At 41.8% G+C, this 19,478-nt stretch overlaps 1 protein-coding gene and 1 long non-coding RNA gene across 8 annotated transcripts in view; one reads left to right on the top strand and one right to left on the bottom strand.

The window, feature by feature from the left end:
* The window catches only part of pcsk2 (proprotein convertase subtilisin/kexin type 2), a 344,834-nt gene that overhangs the window by 134,752 nt on the left and 190,604 nt on the right, over window positions 1–19,478 (top strand). For 4 of the 7 annotated variants that reach the window (XM_069931793.1, XM_069931790.1, XM_069931791.1 and 1 more), the window contains one exon: window positions 13,224–13,461. The exons of 1 other annotated variant lie outside the window; for it this stretch is intronic. In XM_069931793.1, coding sequence (XP_069787894.1) covers window positions 13,224–13,461 — 238 coding nt within the window. Of the gene's footprint in view, window positions 1–2,813; window positions 2,921–3,422; window positions 3,569–13,223; window positions 13,462–19,478 lie in introns of all 7 variants that reach the window. 2 more of the 7 variants (XM_069931794.1, XM_069931795.1) reach the window with 2 other exon arrangements.
* Window positions 1–19,478, bottom strand: part of LOC138760761 (uncharacterized) — an 89,990-nt gene that overhangs the window by 5,823 nt on the left and 64,689 nt on the right. Inside the window, exon 2 of the long non-coding RNA XR_011355854.1 lies at window positions 6,356–6,491. This is a non-coding gene — a long non-coding RNA (uncharacterized lncRNA). The remainder of the gene's footprint in view (window positions 1–6,355; window positions 6,492–19,478) is intronic.

Genomic DNA, 19,478 nt, shown 5'->3' with positions numbered 1-19,478 from the left:
AAAATATTTCAGATTCTGGAGAATCTGATTATGGATAATTGGAGTTGTATTGTACTTGTAAAAATGTATTATTGGATTCTGATGAAGGTATATTATGCTTTATATTTAACTTACTTAGTAGATAGTGGAACAGGTCTTTGGTGTGTTATGAACCCAGAGGACCCCAAAACCCAGCAGCAATAGATGCTCACCAAGACAAATGGTTACTTAAACAAAAATTGCTTTTAATTATCTTTAAACATGAAAACAGAATCACACTTTAACTTAACTAACCTAGCTTAACCCCCTTTCTAAGTGCACGTGTGTGTAATGTGTGTGTAAGTTCAGAAAAGTTCTTTGGTTCACAGTCCAATCTCATTTCTCATTCGTCCAATTTCACTGTTTGCAGGCAATTCTTATACTGTGCACAGAATTTAACATTTATAAAGTTCACCAGGCTTTGGTGCTTGAAAGGTAAATAGTTACTGCTCAGGAAGGTTCTTGTTAGTTTTCAGAGAGAGATTTGTTGTTCCAGGACATCCACAACTGATGTACTGCCGTCAGCCACTCCAGTGTCTTGCTGACAAAACTTGCCCTTTCAGGGTTCTCCAGATGCTAACCTCTTTCTTTCAGGTCACCACAGAGTTCCTTTTTGTTTCCCTTATTCCAAGTGAAACATTAGACAGCCTGTTCTCTCCTCTTGCATGAACCACAGGGGCTTTGACCAGGCCGTCTTCCAAATGGGGCTTTCCTTAAGCTTGCCAGCTTGTCTTGTTCCAGTCCCAGCTGCTCTTGCAAAACTGTGGAGCCAATATATCCAGCATGGGGAAAAGCACCAGTATTTCAAATAAGATCTGTTTTAAAGTGTTTGTATGTAACCTACTCTAACAAACCTTTCCCAATTTATCTCCCCAAAACATAACAAAATACTCTGTCACAGATGACTTTTTTGCTGAGGCACGAGCTTGTTGCCAATTGCTGAATGGAAGGTTGTGCGAGCATGTCTGTGCACTGAGGTATACAGGTGGTTTTCTTCAATGGTGTTGAAGCTCCTTGGACTTTTACTACCACCACCTCCACTTTCTCCTCCCCTTCCAACGCATCCAGCAAGATGAGACCAGCCAGCTACCTCTGTGACCCCACTGAATTGAAACAAGTGCTGTTTCACTTTTCCAGTGTCTCCCACATTATTCTGCCAACTTTCTCCTCTCGATTGATGTTATCCTCACAATGACCTGAGCAAATTCTAGTGTGCATTCTTGCCCATGTTTAATAAGAAAGAAATATGTATAACATAGAACACTACAGCACACTACAGGCCCTTCAGCTCTCGATGTTGTGATTTCCATATTCCTTAAAAAAAGAATTAAACCTTCCCTGTCCTGTAACCCTCTATTTTTCTTTGCATTCTTTATGTCGCAAAGATATGTAACCAACATTTCGGACCTGAGACCTTCGTCAAGGAATGAGCAAAAAGCAGACAGGACCTGAATAAAATGGTGGGGGAAGGGACAGGGAGAAGCACAAGCCCACAGGCAAGAGGTCATAGGTGGATGTACTGGGAAGAGATAGGGGAAGGGGATAGCTCTCTGAATGGAGATGGGTTGAGAGCTGAAGGAAAGGAGACAGAGGGATGGGGAAAAGAGAGAGATAGGGGAGGAGCCTAACAGAAACAAGAGAAGTTGATGTTAAAGCCATCTGGTTGGAAAGAACCCAGGTGGAATATCCAGATTTGGTAGAAGTCAGACTGCAAAAGAACACACAGCATACCAGATTTTTATTATAAATTATCAGTTCGTATATGGGAAGTGAGGTGTCTCAAACAGACATCTTTCTAAAGTCTCAGCTCTCACTTCAAAAATACAGAGTTGCGCTTCTATATTTCGACCCTCACTCTTAATATTACGTAATTCTGTATATAAAAAATACCCTCCCCCCCCCCACTGTCCCGACGCCTGGATTTTTGGTGTTCACCTTTCACCAGCAAATGGAATGTTGCATTGCCTCAAAAAATACAAAATTAATGACGTTTATGCTAGCTTTATTTCAACCTCTCTTTGCACTTGTGCAAGCCATCTTTTTATCTGACCTTGTAAAGCACATTGTGGGCCATTTTTCACAACCTGTTGCAAGGTCATATTTGCAGCTGCTTGTTTTCAGCCATCTTATAACTCATGAAAGGTTTGTCAACCTTCTTGTCTGTCTCTAAATTTTAAAAGCAGCAGCTTTAGCATTGGGATATGTCAAAAGCATTGTAATATAAGTGAGATATAAATAATTTTTCTACAACCTAATAATTTGTAGGTAGGCTCAGCTTCTCAGTGGATGAGGCCATGGACAGGCATGACGGCATGGGAGTGGGGTGTGGGATTGAAATGGTTGGCCACTGGGAGGTATTGCAGCGGATGTACTGAATGTCCTCAACGAAACGATCTCCCAGTCTGCAATGAGTCTCTCTGATGTCGAGGGGGCCACAACAGGATGCAATAGATGACAGCTTGTTTGACCTGTTAGGCCTTTTCCCTTGATTTGATGCCCATGGGATGGGACCTCAGAGGAAGGGAGCAATGGCACATTTTTAATATTTGAAAACACCCAAAACAGTGGAAAGATTCTGCAAGTAGGGCAGGTTTTTTTTTGAAAGATGATGATCTTTCATCAGGACTCTCATCATAGATTCAAATTCAGGATGGGTGCTGAGGATGAGGTAGAAAAGTTGAGTGCATGTGTTGATGTTGCAGCCAATGATGCAATTGGCATTGAGCTATTCAGCTGACTTACAATATTTTGTGATTTTAACTTTAATGATACGTAGTTTATGTCAACTCTCGCAGCTCTCCTGTTACTGATGAATAATTACAAAGGATTCTATTCCAACCTCTCTTGCAACAAGGAGAGTAATGAAGATATTCATCCTGTGGCAAGAATAAAGCACAATGAGGTGAGAGTTTGACAAGCAGGGAATGTGCTTTAAGGCAAGACAATCAGGAGATAAATTAAGGATTTTGCCTTGATATTCTGTACTCTTGTGCAAATTATGAGTTTATGTACCACATATGAAATTGGCATGTGTTCAACAAAGAGTTAAAGGCTGACCTGACAAGATGCAAGGTTCTAGAATATAAGATTGAAACAGCTTGCTGTTTGCCATCGGTCTGGCATTAAACAGCACGATAGCAACTCATGCTTTAATAAGTACATTAGAACTCTGAACACAAACATAGATATTAATTGTACTGAGCAACAGATGCAGGTTTATAAAATGATAAATTGAACCAGGAATTCTGTACATTTCAGTTAGCTATCTCCTCTCCGCTTACAGACATTTAAGATGTAGGTTGATCCTGTTACGTGAAAAGTAAGTAGTAGAAAGCTTTGCATAAGCCCTGCAGTGATACTAGTTACAGCAGAGGATTCAAAATCTGGATTGTGTATTCTTCCAGAAGGTGATCCATTTGCACAAGAAGCATCCTTGAGATCCCACAGGAGCACTGCGTGGATGCCATGCCTCTTGAATAATAATTTTAAATCCAGCAGCACAAATCAACATTTTAACATCACCTGGCTGATTGATGGTTAGTTTAATTAAGTAAGTAGCATAATCTTCTTAATTTAATCCTTTATTATGTAAAATATAAGTAAATAGTGCTAGCTGTTCTCTTTTCATAATTTCATAAAGCAATCCACAGTCAAAACATAACAAGCTTTGATTTCATCTATCAATCATCTTTCTGCTGACTTCTAATATTACAGTCAGGTTTGTTTCAAATTCAAACACAAGTTCCATGGATCTGCACCCTTTACTGCTCTCAGGTTGATTGATGTACTCTTAAACCTCAAGGCTTCATTCATGTCCTTCAGTGCCTCTGTTTCCTCTCACTGGTCAGTCCTTGTCGCTGGACGTAAGAAGGACAGTAATGGTATTGCAGCAGAATATATTCACACCATAAGAATTTGCTTCAGAAACTGAAGCTGTAATAGATTTTTTTTCCTTCCCTTTACTAATACAATTCCAACATTTAAACTGGATCTGGTCTCATTTGGATAACTCTTCACAGCAACTATCAATCATATGATTCACAACCTTTCTGATCATGCCATTAATGGATTTACATGCAAAGAAGGACATGATGTCTGCAGCACAGAAGCAGGCCACTTGACTTACCTTATTCATACTTCTGTTTACTTACTGCACACAATTCTTCCCATCCCTTCATCTCACCTATCAGCCTAATCTCGACAAGGGAATCAAGAGTTATGGGGCAAAGACCAGATCAACCATCATCTCACAGAAGCCTAAATGGAACTTGCGGACTATGCCTGCTCTCATTATGAGTTGGGTTATGTATCTCCAGTAGCTGTTCTTTCATTAAGTAATGTGGGATTTGTCAACTTCTACGGTTCCTTGGCAAAATTATCAGAGCTCTCTGAGCATCTCACATGGCTGCAGTGCGGTCATCTTGGCTTCATCTTCTAGTCATTCTTAGAGAGTCAAGTTTCTGACCCACCCACACACATGTAGCTTGATTATCGTGATCTTGGCAACATCCTCGGGCCTGGAAATACCTTGTGTTATCATAAAATGGTACAGCGCCTCTTCATGTTACCATAAATATATGAGTATAATGCAAAAAAAATTTGTACCGAAATTCAAGCTCAAATTCTGCCAGGTTTAATAATGTAGTTGCCTGCTGATACATTCTATACAACTTGAAGATGCAACCATTGAAAGCTCTGTGGGCAGTATGATGTTTGCTGGTTTATTTTGAACCACTCATTATCAGCAGCTGACTACATTGACATGGCAGCGCAACTAGGTTGGGGGAGTAGGAGGGAGGAGAGATGGCAGTGCGAATCAGTGGGGAGAGACGGCTGCACGACTCGGGCGGGGGGGGAGAGAAGTCAGTGCGACTCGGGCGGGTGAGGGGAGGGGGGGTCATATTATACATGGGGGTAAAATTTCCCCCCTTTTTCCCCTCAAAAATGGGGGGAGGGGTCGCATTTTACATGAAACGGATTATACATGAATATTTACTGTACTTTCACCTTCTGTCCCTGAGATAATCCAACTTTCCTTCTAATTACGTTATTCATTTCGGTTAGTTCACATGGTGATTCAAAGCCTATGAACCACTCTGCATAAACGTTTCTTCTGAATTCACCATTAGAGTTTTTGCTTCCTCGCCAATATTTATTGCCCTTAGTTAAGAGTGGCACAGCTCCAGTGACTTTGGTTTAATCCTCACCTCTGCTGCTGTAGTTTGCTGTCTGTGTGGATTTTGCAGGTTTCTTCTGGGTGCTCTAGTTTCCTATATCTCTAAGGTGTATAATTTGGAGGTTAATTGGCCAGTTAAATTACATCATGATATATGAAGGAATCTGGGCTAATTAATGGCAATGTGAGGAGAATAAAATGGTATTGGTGTGGATGTGCACTTGATGGTCAGCGTGGACTTGTTGGGCTATGCTGCGCTCCACAACTCTATATTTTTGATCTGCCCTAAAAAAAATACTTTCTCCACTTATCCTACAAAATCCTTTTCAAAATATTTCACTGGATTTGATTTTCTCTTACCCAGTGGGCTTATAAAAGCCATGGTCTGTATCTAATGAAAGAATTTTGAAATTCAATTGGCAATGCCGTTATTCACATTAGAGAGATAAGCTATGGAAAGTTGCTTCTCAGTGTTCATTAGAATGACAAATGAACTTACTGAAGATGAAAAATGTTTAATGTACCTTTGAGTAATAGGCATGAGCTCTCCACTATAAGGGGAGTCCAGCTGATGCCTCCATCAATCTCTATTCATTTACATGAATAGCACAGCTGCAGTTTATTGTTTGAGCAAAATAAATGCCAGCCTTGACTGTATCCCACGAGGAAATTATTTTCACCCAGTTTATGACTCTAGGAAAATAAACCGAGAGATAAGGCAAAAGTTGAGATTTTTGATCACTTTTGCACCTCCTGAACCACGTTTTTAAAAAGCTAATTTAAAAGCTATGAGTGATACTCTCTTTTGTTCATTCAGAAATCAGGCTATCAATTGGCACAGAGAAAAATTAGATTAATAACCCAATAATCTTGCTGTTTAATGAAATAAAACAGAAAATGCCAAAGCCACTACAGATGAAGCATTAGACCTGGAGAGTGAAACAGAATTAACATCTCATACTTCTGGATGTGACAGGAGGACTCCATTTTGCTGAATGTTTTCAATACATTTTGTGTCAGACTTCCAGTCTCTGAAATATTTTACTTTTGACTTACTTCAAATGAAGATGGTTAAGTGATAAATGTCAACAAACAGAGAATGAGAGAATTGGCCTCATACTTCACATCCACACAAAATAAAAATTGATTTCCAATCCTGACCTGCTGTTAGCCATCTCTCTCCAGCAATAAAGACTGACAATGAGACCCTGAAAAAGGTCTTCATGAAGCCTGTTGGTCATCTCAGCACCCACAGAGCAGGAGGTGGGAACAGCCATCCTCAACCCCAAGGGAAAGCCTAGAAAGAAAAGGTTGACAAGGACATCAGGGTTGATTCCATGCCACATCATCAAAATTGTGCTATGTGATCATATCACTTGGTCAGGAACAGTGCCCTAGCTTAACATCTCTTCTGCGAGACATCACTATTGGTTAGTTAGCATTTCCTCAGCTCTGTAGGAGGTCTTGGACCCATGATCTTCGAATTCAAATGAAATTGCTACCAGTGGCAAAGCTGCAAAACGCCAAAAATAAAGATCTGCTTCTTTAAAAAAAGGGAAATCCTGCTTTAAACAATTATTTTGATATCAATGTTAACACAGAACAAAGCAATTTGCTTGATTGGCACCCCATCCACCACCCAAAACTAATACTTTCACAGCACTTAATAAATTTAAGACCTCTACCTCCTAAAGGGCCTGGGATAACAGGCAAGAGGGAATAACTCCACATACAAATTCATCTCCAAATCACACATGATAACTATTTGGAAATACAAGATTGATGATGTTGTTAATACCGTAGGGGCAATGTTAGGATCTTAGACTATAAGGTAATATCAGTGAAATGGGCTAAGATATGGTGGATAGAATTTAATCCTGATGAATGTGAGGTGATACATTTTGGGATTACTAATGAGATGAGGATATACACCAAGAATAGTAGAATCCTGGGAGATTTGATAAACATTTAAATATTCAAAAATCCTTAAAAGTGACAACCCCTTCTTAACAACTATTTACAGGCGCACAATTGAAAGTGTTCCTGTCTGGCTGCATCATTGTGTGGCATGGGTAGCTGCAAAGCATTGGATCAGAAGTCAATACAGAGGATCATCAAAAAGCCCGAGAAGATCACTGGGGTCCTCCTTTCCTTGATTGATGACATTTACCAGGAGCATTGCTTAAATAGGGCTCAAAGAATTATAGAAGACGCTTTTCATTGAGCACAGTAACTTTGACCCATTAGTCTCAAGAAGGAGGTACAGGAGATCAAAATCAGGACTGCCAGGCTGGGAAATAGCTTCTTCTTGCAGGCAGTGAGATTGGTGAACAGTATCCTGTAACAAAGTATCCCTATACATATATATATATATATATATATTATTTTTTTTATTTAAAAGTTTATGTATATATGTGATTATTATGTGTGTGTGTGTGTGTGTGTGCACTGTGGTCCAGAGAAATACTGTTTCATCAGTATGTAGTCAGATGATAATAAACCAGGACACAAGCCTTCATTCTTCAGGGCACAATATGAAAAGAGGGAGGTATGCTCCAACTTTATAAAATATTGGTCAGATCTCAGCTGGATTTCTGTATGCAGTTCTGGTCACCACATGACAAGAAATGTATGATGATGCTACAGAGATGTAGAGATTCACCAGGATATTATCTGGGATGGGATGTTTCAGGTATGATGAGAGACTCTAGAGCAGTGGTTTTCAAACATTTTCTTTCCACTCACATACCACCTTAAGTAATCCCAGTGCCATAAGTGCTCTAAGGGATTGCTTAAGATGGTATGTGAGTGGAATGAAAATGTTTGAAAACCACTGCTCTAGAAGAGAGGTCTGTTCTCCCTGGGGATATGATTGAGATATGTAAGATTATGAGGGGGTTTCAGTAGGGTAGGTTGCAGGACCTTTTTTCTCCATATCAAGATAGAGGACATAGATTTAGGGGGAATCTAATGGGGCCTAATTTAACCCAGAGAATGGAAAAATCCTAACGTACATTGCTAGAGAGAGTGGTGGAAGCAGAGTTGCTGACAATGGTTTTAAAAACAATGTCCACATAAGCACTTGCATTGCATAGGTATGGAAGACTATCTGCTGGAAGAAGGAATTAATACAAATGGGTGCCCACTGGTCAGCCTGGGAGGAGTGGGCCTATTTCCATGTGATATGACATTACTGATCCTTCTTTGCCATTGGGTTTAATACTGGAACTTTCTCCTCCACAACACTGAAGTTTCTTCATCACAAGGATTGCAACAGTTCAGGAAGGCAGCTCACCACTACATTCTCGGGGATAATTTGAAGTATCCCCAGATTTTGAAAATTGATTCAAATTATAATCTCCAGTTTCATGTCAAGTGTGCTATGACTCCCAGGAATCAAATGATCTGCCTCAACCTATTGCTCGTCAGGAGAAAGCAAAGCTGACCACAATTGGTCTCCTGTCTCAAAGTTCTAATTTATTGTTGGAGTAGATACACGACATCATGTGCAATCCTGAGATTCATTTTCCTGTGGGCCAGGCAGAATTTCTACTTGTCAGTAACTATAAACTGTACTCAAGAAGAAAGAAATGTAAACAAACTGTCTGCAAATACAGAAAAATAAATATTCAATAATAAATAACGAATAAAGTAAGAGTTCATAAATGAGTGTCTGATTGAGTCTGTTGTTTAGGAGTCTGATGGTGGTTCGTGTCCTGTGGCACCTATACTTTTGATGGCAGCAGGGAGAACAGAGCGTATCCAGCATGGTATGGATTCTTGATGATTGTTGCTGCTCTCCAATGACAATGTTCCATGTAGATGTTCTCGATAGTGGGGATAGTTTGCCGAACCTTCCACCCAGGACTTATACCACCAGATTCAGGAACAGTTGATGCCTCTCAACCATTATACCAGGCTATGATGCAGCCGGTCAGCACACTTTCCACTATGCATCTGTAGAAATTTGTCAAGGTCTGTGATTACATGCTGAACCTCTGTAAACTCCTGAGAAAGCAGAGGTCCTGACATGCTTTCTTCACGATCACATGAATAAGATGGGTCCATGAAAAGTCCGTCGAGATAGTGAATCACAGGAATTTAAATTTGCTCACCCTCTCCACCTCTGAACCCGCAATGACCATTGGTTTTTCTCTCCTAAAGTCCACAATCAGGTCCTTGGTCTTGCTGAATTTAGGTGAGAACTTGTTAGTACATCATTCAGCCAAGTATTCAGTCTCCCTGCAGTATGCTGAGTCATTACCTATTTTTATACACTACAGTGATATTGTCAACAGATTTGTAAATAGTGTTATTGTCATTCCGAGCCACACACTCATAGATGTAACGCGATTAGAGCAGTGGACTAAGAACCCATCCCCATGGTGCTTCAGTACTGGTGGAGATTGTTAAAGAGTTCTAGAGGTGATGAAATCTAGGATCCAATTGCACATGGGATATTGAGGCCCAGGCCTTAGAGTTTGCCGATTCATTTTAAATGAATGATGGTGTTGAATACCAAACTGTGGTCAATAACATAACATAACAATTACAGCACGGAAACAGGCCATTAGGCCCTTCTAGTCTGCACCGAACCAAACACCCCTTTGTAGTCCCACCTCCCTGCACAATGCCCATAACCCTCCATCTTCTTCTCATCCATATACCTGTCCAACCTTTTCTTAAATAATACAATTGACTCTGCCGCCACTATTTCTCCCGGAAGATCATTCCACACGGCTACCACGCTCTGAGTAAAGAAGTTCCCCCTCATGTTACCTCTAAACCTCTGCCCCTTAATTCTTAACTCATGTCCTCTTGTTTTAATCTTTCCTCCTCTTAACGGAAATAGTCTATCCACATCCACTCTGTCTATCCCTTTCATAATCTAAAATACTTCTATCAAATCCCCTCTCAACCTTCTACGCTCCAAAGAATAAAGACCTAATCTGTCTAATCTCTCCCTATACTCTAGATGCTTAAACCCAGGTAACATTCTGGTAAACCTTCTCTGCACTCTCTCCACTCTGTTTATATCCTTCCTATAATTAGGCGACCAGAACTGCACATAGAACTCCAAATTAGGCCGCACCAACGTCTTATACAATCTCAACATCACCTCCCAACTCCTATATTCCATGCAATGATTGATAAAGGCCAGCATACTAAAAGCCTTCTTCACCACCCTATTCACGTGAGTTTCTACCTTCAGGGAACGATGTACCGTTACTCCTAAATCTTTCTGCTCTTCTGTATTCCTCAATGCTCTCCCATTTACCACGTATGTCCTATTCTGATTCTTCTTACCAAAATGAAGCACCTCACACTTATCAGCATTAAATTCCATCTGCCATTTTTCAGCCCACTTTTCTAAGCAGCCCAAATCCCTCTGCAATCCTTGAAAACCTTCTTCATTATCCACTATTCCACCTATCTTAGTATCGTCTGCATATTTACTAATCCAATTCACCACCCCATCATCTAGATCATTAATGTATATAATGAACAACAATGGACCCAATACAGAACCTTGAGGCACACCACTGGTCACCGGCCTCCAACCTGACAGACAATTATCCACTACCACTCTCTGGCCTCTCCCTTTCACCCTGATGTATACATCTTTGGTGTTCAGGTAATTCAGGGTTTTGTGTAGAGCCAGTGAGGTGGCATCACCCGTTGACGTGTTTCTGTGGTAGGCACTTTGGAATGGATCCATGTCGCTAGTCAGTCAAGAGCTGATATGCTCCAATACCAGCCTCTCAAAGCACTTCATTACCTGCAGATGTGAGTGCCACTGGCAGCTAATGGTTTAGGCAGGTTACAACGCTCTTCTTGGGCTCCAGTAGGATTGAAACTTGTTTGAAACAGATGGGTACCTGTTTCAAATAGTGTATCTGTGAATACACTGGCCAATTGACCAGCAGATGTTTTCTGTACTTGGCTTAGCACTCTGTCTGAACTGGATGCTTCTCTTAGATTCACTCTCCTGAAGGCAACCTGCACATTACCTTTCGATACTGACAGAAGATGATCATTAGGGAACATAAGCAGTGATTCTTCATTGTTTTGGTGGTCAAATCGTGTGTAGAAGACATTGAGTTCATCTAGGAATGAAGCTTTGTCAGTGGAATTGGTTTTGTATCAGGTTATGCCATTTAGACTCTGCCAGAGCTGTTGGGTACCTTGTTGTTTTCGTCCTCATTCAGAATCTCCACTATGCTCGGGAGATAGTTTTCTGTAGGTCTTTCCTGCTCCTTGTGTAGTGTTCTAGATCTGTGGACTTGAATGCATGTGATCTGGGTCTCAGCAGGTTCCGAATTTCATTGTACATGCAGGACTTCTGGTTGGGAAAATTTGGTGGGAAAACACTCATCCACAGCTGTTTTAATAAAATCCATAATGGCTCAGGTGTAATCATTCAGATCCTCAGCTGAGTTCTTGAACACCGCTCAATCCACTGTTAACCGTTCGACCACTTTCTAGCTATGCTGATCTCTGGAGTCTCTCTTTTTAGGCTCTGTCAGCAAGCTGGTAGGAGCACAGCCAGGTGATCCGACCTTAAAATGTGGTCTCAGGAATGACTTTCCTTATCTTAGTGTACCAGTGATCAAGTATGCTGGGATCTCTGGTACAGCAGATTATGTGCTAGTGAGAACTAGTCAAGGTTTTCTTGAGACAGGTTGAAGTCACCGACAATGATTTGTAGTACGTCGGGTCTTTTTTACTGACTGCATCATGCAACTTTGTAAGTGCCTGTTTGTAATCGACATCGGGAGGGATATAAACTCTGGTGAGAATCACTGATGAGACCTCTCAGCGTGGTTAGAAGGGTCTTCATTTAATCGATATTTGCTCAAAGGCAATGGAGCAGGAGGTCGACATAACCCCAACATCTGTGCATAGCTGATATTAACAAAAAAACACATGCTCACCCCACCCCTCCCCTTCACCAGAATCCAAGTTTTGGTCCAGTCTGTGAATGATGAAGCCCTCAGGTCAGATCACCACATCCAGTGTGTTCTCATTTAACCAGGCCTCAATGCAGCAAACAACTGAGATTTGTCTCACCTTTCTCTGATTAAGCAGCTCTGCCCTAAGGTCATCAATTTTATTTTCTAATGACTGAACATTTGCCAGTAGCATGGATGGTAGGGGAGGTTTCAGTCCCCTGCGCTTTAGTCTGGATTGGATCCCGGCCCTCATGCCACGTTTCCAGCCTAGATCTGATGGTTGCCTGACCCTGGTCTGGAATGCTAACCGGTCATATCAATTGTTGCCCTTTGTCTCTGACTTCAACATAATTAATTTTGGAGGTAGAGTATAGTGTGTTGACACCTATTTAGTCTCTGAAGCATTTGTGGCGGTGCACATATTTGTAGCAGCAAACCGGCTCCGCATGTTATGTGTGGACAGCGAAGCAGCTGCGGAAAAGATGGTGTCACGTGTCCTTTTCTTCTGGTGCAGACGGGAAGTACGCGTAAGCTCTTACGTCAGCGTGACGTGAGTTCCGGGACGTAAGTGGTGGGCTCCAGGGGGCCTTAAAGACTGCAGCATGAAACTTGAAGTAAAAACTAGTCGTGCTTAATAATCTCACAGCCTGCTGTCTCAGTTCTTTTTGCTACGCTCAAGCACACACCACCACATGTTATTATTTTAGACATATTATACGTCAAAGAAATCTTCTGTTACAATATTAAAACAACTGGATATGGTTCTCTGCAACTGAGTCAACAAATGAGTCGAACTTCTTGTGGCTATAAGGTTCTGCCATGGAGTGGAAAGACCTATATTTTAGTTTATTGCATTGAACAACCCATTGTGTTGGAGGATTTAGATTGGTACTTTAGCATTTGTAATGTAACAAAGACTAATCCAATGGACCATTACAGGGAAATTAAATTATTGCATATTTAATTACCTTGAGGATTATAAACTGAAGACGTGCCAGTAAAAGTATGTTGTTATTTATATAGAAATGAGTGTAAGTGAAAGCAAGTTAAAACATATTTTTGACACTTTATTACAGAAAAGTCTTGAAGGATTTTGGAATTCCAGGAGAATATAACAGTGTTAATTTGAGCAGAAGAAACATAAATTATAGACTCCAAAGTAGTAAGGGAAACCTTTCTAATCGTACCCCCCAGCCAAGCATCCAAGAATTATCTGTTGTCACAAATTCTGGAAGAGGCAATGGCCACTGCCGAGGAACCTTGCCAAAACAGGAGATGTCTCGGATCCACCCTCGCCAGAAGGAAATATGCGAGGTAAGCAGACAGCAAATGCAGTCAATGTGAAATAATATTAAAAACATTATTATTAATTTCCACTTTCTACAGTTACATTTGCAGCCATTAGGACAATACTTTGCATCTGCTTCAAGTTCACTCCATTGCCTTTAATTCAAAGAACTTTGAAGGCAGAGTATAATCTAAAGTAATGGTGGAGGCTGCTTAAAACAGGTCATAAGAACATAAGAAATAGGAGCAGGAGTACGCAATTTGGCCCAGCAAGCATGTTTCGTTATTCAATGTAATCATGGCTTATCTGATGATAGGCTCATCTCCACCTACCTGCCTTTTGCCCATATCCCTTAATTCCCTTACTATGCAGAAATCTATCCAACCTTTTCTTAAATATTCAGGCAAACCCTGCTACATGCTTCTTCAGTGGTTCCCAAACTTTTTCATGCTGTTGCCCCCCTTGGCCTCCAGGCCACATACTGAGCGCTCCCCCATACAATGGTGCTCTGGGTGGGGGGTTAGTGGCAGACCTGAGCAGGGGTGGGGTTAGTGGTGGCGCTGAGCAGGGGGGGTAGTGGCGACACTGAGAGGGTGGTTAGTGGTGGTGCTGAGAGGGGTTGGTGGTGGCGCTGAGAGAGCGATTAGTGTCAGCGCTGAGGGGGGTTAATTATGGTGCTGAGAGGGTGGAGGTTGTGGCACTGAGGGGCGTAATGGCAAAGGTGATTGGGGTGCGAGGATTAGTGGTGGCACTGAATGGGGTGGGGGTGGGTAGTGGCAGCAATGAGCGAGGATGGGGAATTGATGGCAGTGCTAAATGGGGTGGGGAGCGGGTAATGGCAGCGATGAGGCGGGGGGTAGCAACAGCAATGAGAGGGGGTTAGTGGAAGCTCCGAAAGGGTAGTTAGTGGCAGGGCTGAGAGGGGGTAGTGGCTACGCTGAGAGGGGGTTAGCGGCGGCGCTGATGGGGGGGTAGTGGTGGCAATGAGAGGGGGAGTCATGGCAGTACCTAGAGGTGGTTAGTGGTGATGCTGTGAGTGGATGGTGGCAGCGCTGTGAGGGGATGGTGGCAGCGCTGAGAGGGAGAGTGGTAGCAGTGCTGAGGGGGTGGGTAGTGGCAGCTGAGAGGTGGAATGGTGGCGGCACTGAAAGGGGGTAGTGTGGCACTGAGAGGGGGTTGTGGCAGTACTGAGAGGGGGTTAGCAGCAGAGCTAAGAGGGGCTTAGTGGCAGCACTGATGGTGGGTAGTGGTGGCAATAAGAGGGGGGTCATGGCATTGCTGAGAGGAGGTTAGTGGTGACGCTGTGAGGGGGTGGTGGCGGCGCTGAGACGGGGGTGATGGTGGTGCTGAGAGAGGGGTAATGATGCCAGTACAACATGGTGGCCACCAAGACCAACTCTCGCGAGAATGCCTTGTCAGCATTTATTTTGCTTATTACTGCTACCCCAAGTTATTGCGAGATCTCTCCAGAAATTTCTGGAAAATTCAAGTTACAAGTGTGAATGGCCCTAAATGATATACTGTATGACAGTCAGACTCAGTGTCTGCCCCTATTAAATATAGATAAAAGAAAATGTGGAAAATAATCTGACAATGGTAGTAAAAGGAAAAGAAAACCAATTATTTTAGAAGGAAAACGATGTTATTAAACGACATGGAGAGAGTACCAGCAATGTGAAAATCGGACACGATCTGGGCTATAATGAGTACGCACAATTTTAAGTTAATAAACTCAAATATAAAGAACAAGGTAAAGCTGCATCAGGTTCTCTAAGCATGCAAATTACTCAAAACAGAAGTCTTTAATGACTGAAATGGAATGGCCACTTCATCTTCGGATTGAAAATTGTACCCAAAAGTAAATACCACTTTGTAAAAAAAAACATTCAAACCAAATCTTTAAACATCTTTTTGATGCTTAAAGAAAAGAAAATTCAATGGGATACAGAAGCTTTTGCTGCAAGTTTAGGTGGGTTTGACTGCTTTAAATATCGAACAGGGTTACACAATGCAGGAATTTCAGCGGAAACTGCTGGCGATGATAAAAATGCTGCTGCAAAATTTCCCAAAATTCTTCAAAAAGGATTTGAACTTGTTGAAGCCGCCATTGACTTTTATCTAAATATAGATCCTAACATGGAAAGAAGCACGGATGCCCAAGGCAATTTAGAAAAAGCGATCGCTAGCTGTAGGAAATAGTATTCTCTTTGGCTTGGCTTCGCGGACGAAGATTTATGGAGGGGGTAAAAAGTCCACATCAGCTGCAGGCTCGTTTGTGGCTGACAAGTCCAATGCGGGACAGGCAGACACGGTTGCAGCGGTTGCAGGGGAAAATTGGTTGGTTGGGGTTGGGTGTAATGAGAGAAAAAAAAATCAGAATCTGTGGTCCACTTCGGACAAATATTTTTTCTAGGAAATAGTTTAATTATGATGTAATTATGAAATAAATGAAAAACACCATAATTATTTTTATTAACCTTAAAAGTCTTGGCATTATAATTGACATTAAGTTGTTTTTAAAACATTTTTATAAGTCCTGATGGATGATCTTTAATTGTTCCCTTGATTCTATTAATAGCTTAACCTGAATTTTTCTTATGCAAGTAAAAATTGGGACAAATTAATCGTGTTAAGCGGGTTTTTCTTGTATTTACTGAGATCACCTTCACTGCTTCAATTGCCAGTGAATTCCACAGATTCACCACCTTCTGGGAGAAGCAGTTCCTCCTCATCTCCATCCTAAATTTACTGGCCTGAATCTTGAGGCTATGTCCCCTAGTTCTGAATTTCTAAGCATTCTTCTGTTGCATCATAAAAACGATTGACAATTTTAAAGATTAAAGGAGATGTATTTGAATTTTTTCAGTTTTAAGCACCAATACGGAACCATTTCTGTTGTTTTTTTAAATGAAAGATGAGGAGGCATGCCCAAAACCTGAAGCCAGGCCATTAAGATAGCTTCCATATTGGTGTTATGTGTTTGGAATTGCACATGACAATTGATTCTAGTTTAAGTTTCATTTCAGAATCTGAGATTAGAAGAATCCAATATTAGCAGAATCCTGTTCAGCAAAGATATTTGGAATATTATTGAAACATCTAATTTTGTTGCAAATCTTCTCATTTAAGATGGTTAAATGTAATGAGGGTTCTTCTGTGAGCAGACTAAGAGATTATCTCTTCATAAAGCTGTTAAAAGTGCACAATGACTGAGTATAGGGTTGCAATGAACAGAAAGATCAATTAGCATCAAGCATGATTGCACTATTGTGGGGTTCATATAGGACCCTGATGGCTGTGGGGAAGAAGTTGTCCATAAGCCTGTTGATGTGTGATTTCACACTCTCAAGCCATCTCCCTGAAGGAAGGATGGAGAAGAGAAAGTGTCTGAGTTGTGATAAGGCCTTGAGCATAATGGGTCCTTTTCCTGGGAAGATGGAGTCCCTGAAGTGAAGGAAAATTTGCATTATATTCCAAGTGACATTTACCACCTTCTGCAGCTTCTTCTGATCTTGAGCTGAGCAGCTCCCATCCCACGCCAAAATGCATCCAGCGAGTATGCTTTTGATGGTGCATGTTTAGAAATTTTTGAGAGACAAAGGGAACATGTTGAATTTCTCTGGTCTTCTAAGAAAGTAGAGGTGTTGGTGTGCTTTCTTGACTTATGCATTAACATGCTTGCCCTGGGTTAGAACATTGGAAGTATTTATTCCTAAGAATCGGAAGCTATCAACCCTTTTGACTTTATCTCCATTAATGTGGAAAGGGTGTGGAGACAATGAACCACATAAATCTCATCTCAATCTTTTTTCTAGGCTTTACCCATATTTATACTAGTATCTATCTGCTGATATTATCAATTTACAAATGAGATTATTATTTCTATTTTTAAAACGTTTGATGACCCACGGCTCATTTACTGTGTGGTAAAATCACATGCAGTCAGCAGATGAGGAAAGTTTACAGATGAAAGTGCTAAATCTAACACAGCTTGATATGGTACTCATAATATCTCACAAAATTAATGAGCACATGGGTTTTTTTGTTATGTTCCTCAGAAATACTGTATACTGTTGTTTCACAGTGCATTCAGGGTTAAGATTTTTGATGCAGAATGTGAAATACAAAGTGCATTGTGTGTTTAACAATTGTTGATAGGCATTGTACACACAGCGAGAATGTTTAATCTATTGGCAGATCAGCATTTCTACATTCATTATAATGGCAGATTGTTCACTGATTTGACTGTGTGAAAGAAAATGATTATACCTGGTAAAAGTCAGATATATTTCAAGCTATATAAAATCACAAGTTGCATAAAATATCAATCAATATAAAATAGCAATGATATTTAGGATTATATAAGGTAGAATACTAGTTGAAAAGTGATCAACCCCCAAAATTCCCAGACTCATCACTGCAGGTCTGAAGAAGGGCTCCGTGATCAAAAGTGCAGGCTTTCAGTTCGGATGTTATCCAAGGCTTTGCCCACACTTTAATATGGGTGTAATGAATTACATGGAAATCCTTGGTGAATAAAGGATGGAGCTCATCCTATCATTCTATACAAAAGAAAGAGGCTCTATATCCACTAAGTTAGTGCATTTAGACATACAGACATACAGCACGGTAACAGGCCATTTCAGCCCACGAGTTTCTGCTGCCCAATTTACACCCAATTACCCTACATCCCCTATTCATTTTGAATGGTGGGAGGAGACCGGAGCCCCTGGAGAAAACCCACGCAAACATGGGAAGAATGTACAAACTTCTCACAGCCAGCGCAGGATTGAAACCCCGGTCCTGATTGCTGGCACAGTAAAGGCGCAGCGCTAACTGCTCATCCAACCGGGCTGCCCTACCATGCTGCATGTCAATACTATTTGTGAACAAGGTGCTTCGGTGATGGCTTATCAATGAGACTACTGATTGAATCCTTTTTCAACAGGTGTTCAGCCAGGAACTGCCCTCCTCCCCATCACCATTACCTAGATTCATCACCCTTCGCATATTATTTCTTTTGATTATCATCCTTCCCATATCGCTATTCAGCCTCTACCTTCCCCCTCCCCACAGGGCTCCATCCACCCTTAATTCCCCACTTCACCAGGTTCCACATATCACCTATCAGCCTCTGCCTCACCCCTCACTCTAACCTGGCTATCTTTTCTCCAACTCTCAGTCCTAATTGGGTGAAGAGCCCTGACTCAAAATGCCGATCATTTCTTTGGCTCCACAGATGCTGCCTACAGTTTTTTTTTCTTCTTCAGATTCCAGCATCTCAGTCACTTGTCACTCCATTCAGCTGAAACAGCTTCCAGTTTCTCATCTTTGTTTTCTTGGCCCTTGGTTGAAATGGGAACATGGATTTCCTCCTTCATCCACTCACACTGCTGACCATTTGATGACTGCATGACTGCAGCTCGCAGTGGCCTCTCTGGACATGGGTGTTACACTTACCTAAGTAGGTGCCATGAAGGAACACTGGAATTGATCGAGGACAGTCTCTGGAATGACAGGGAGCGGGAAAGCGGATGCTGGAGATATCACGAAGGAAGCAGACCTCTTGAGAAGTCACCGAGGTCTGACTCAAATGGCTGGTGCTGGTGGTGGAGAGCTCATTGCGGCCTGATGGTCACGGATGAACCCTCCATGTTGGGGATGGCAGTGCAGAGAGCAGAGTCAGTAGTGAAAGCTGGAGTCAGAAGTACTTTAAGGCTTGAGTCAGTGGGGCAGCAGCCGGCAGCCTCAAGGTAAGGTGCAGCTGTGAGGGTCTCTGCGTCGCTGGCAGCGGCACCGTGTCAGGCTGGAAGAATGGCAAACAGTTGACGAGGTAGTCTGAGGGTCTGGAACAGTGGGCTGCGTGCTGGCTTGACCACCCACAGTGGGCATGTCATCTGGGAGTGCAGGGTTTGGAGGATATGGAGCCTTGTCCAGTGCTGGGGCCAAGGCTCCGAGCTACTATAGACTGAGGGGAGTTTCCCTGAAAAATAGACTGGTGGACTCTCACTACCATAGGTAGCCTGGTAGTGGTCAAAAGCCT

Source organism: Narcine bancroftii, chromosome 4 (assembly GCF_036971445.1).
Source record: "Narcine bancroftii isolate sNarBan1 chromosome 4, sNarBan1.hap1, whole genome shotgun sequence".
NCBI lineage: Eukaryota > Metazoa > Chordata > Chondrichthyes > Torpediniformes > Narcinidae > Narcine > Narcine bancroftii.
This window is presented reverse-complemented; position numbering and strand designations above follow the sequence as displayed.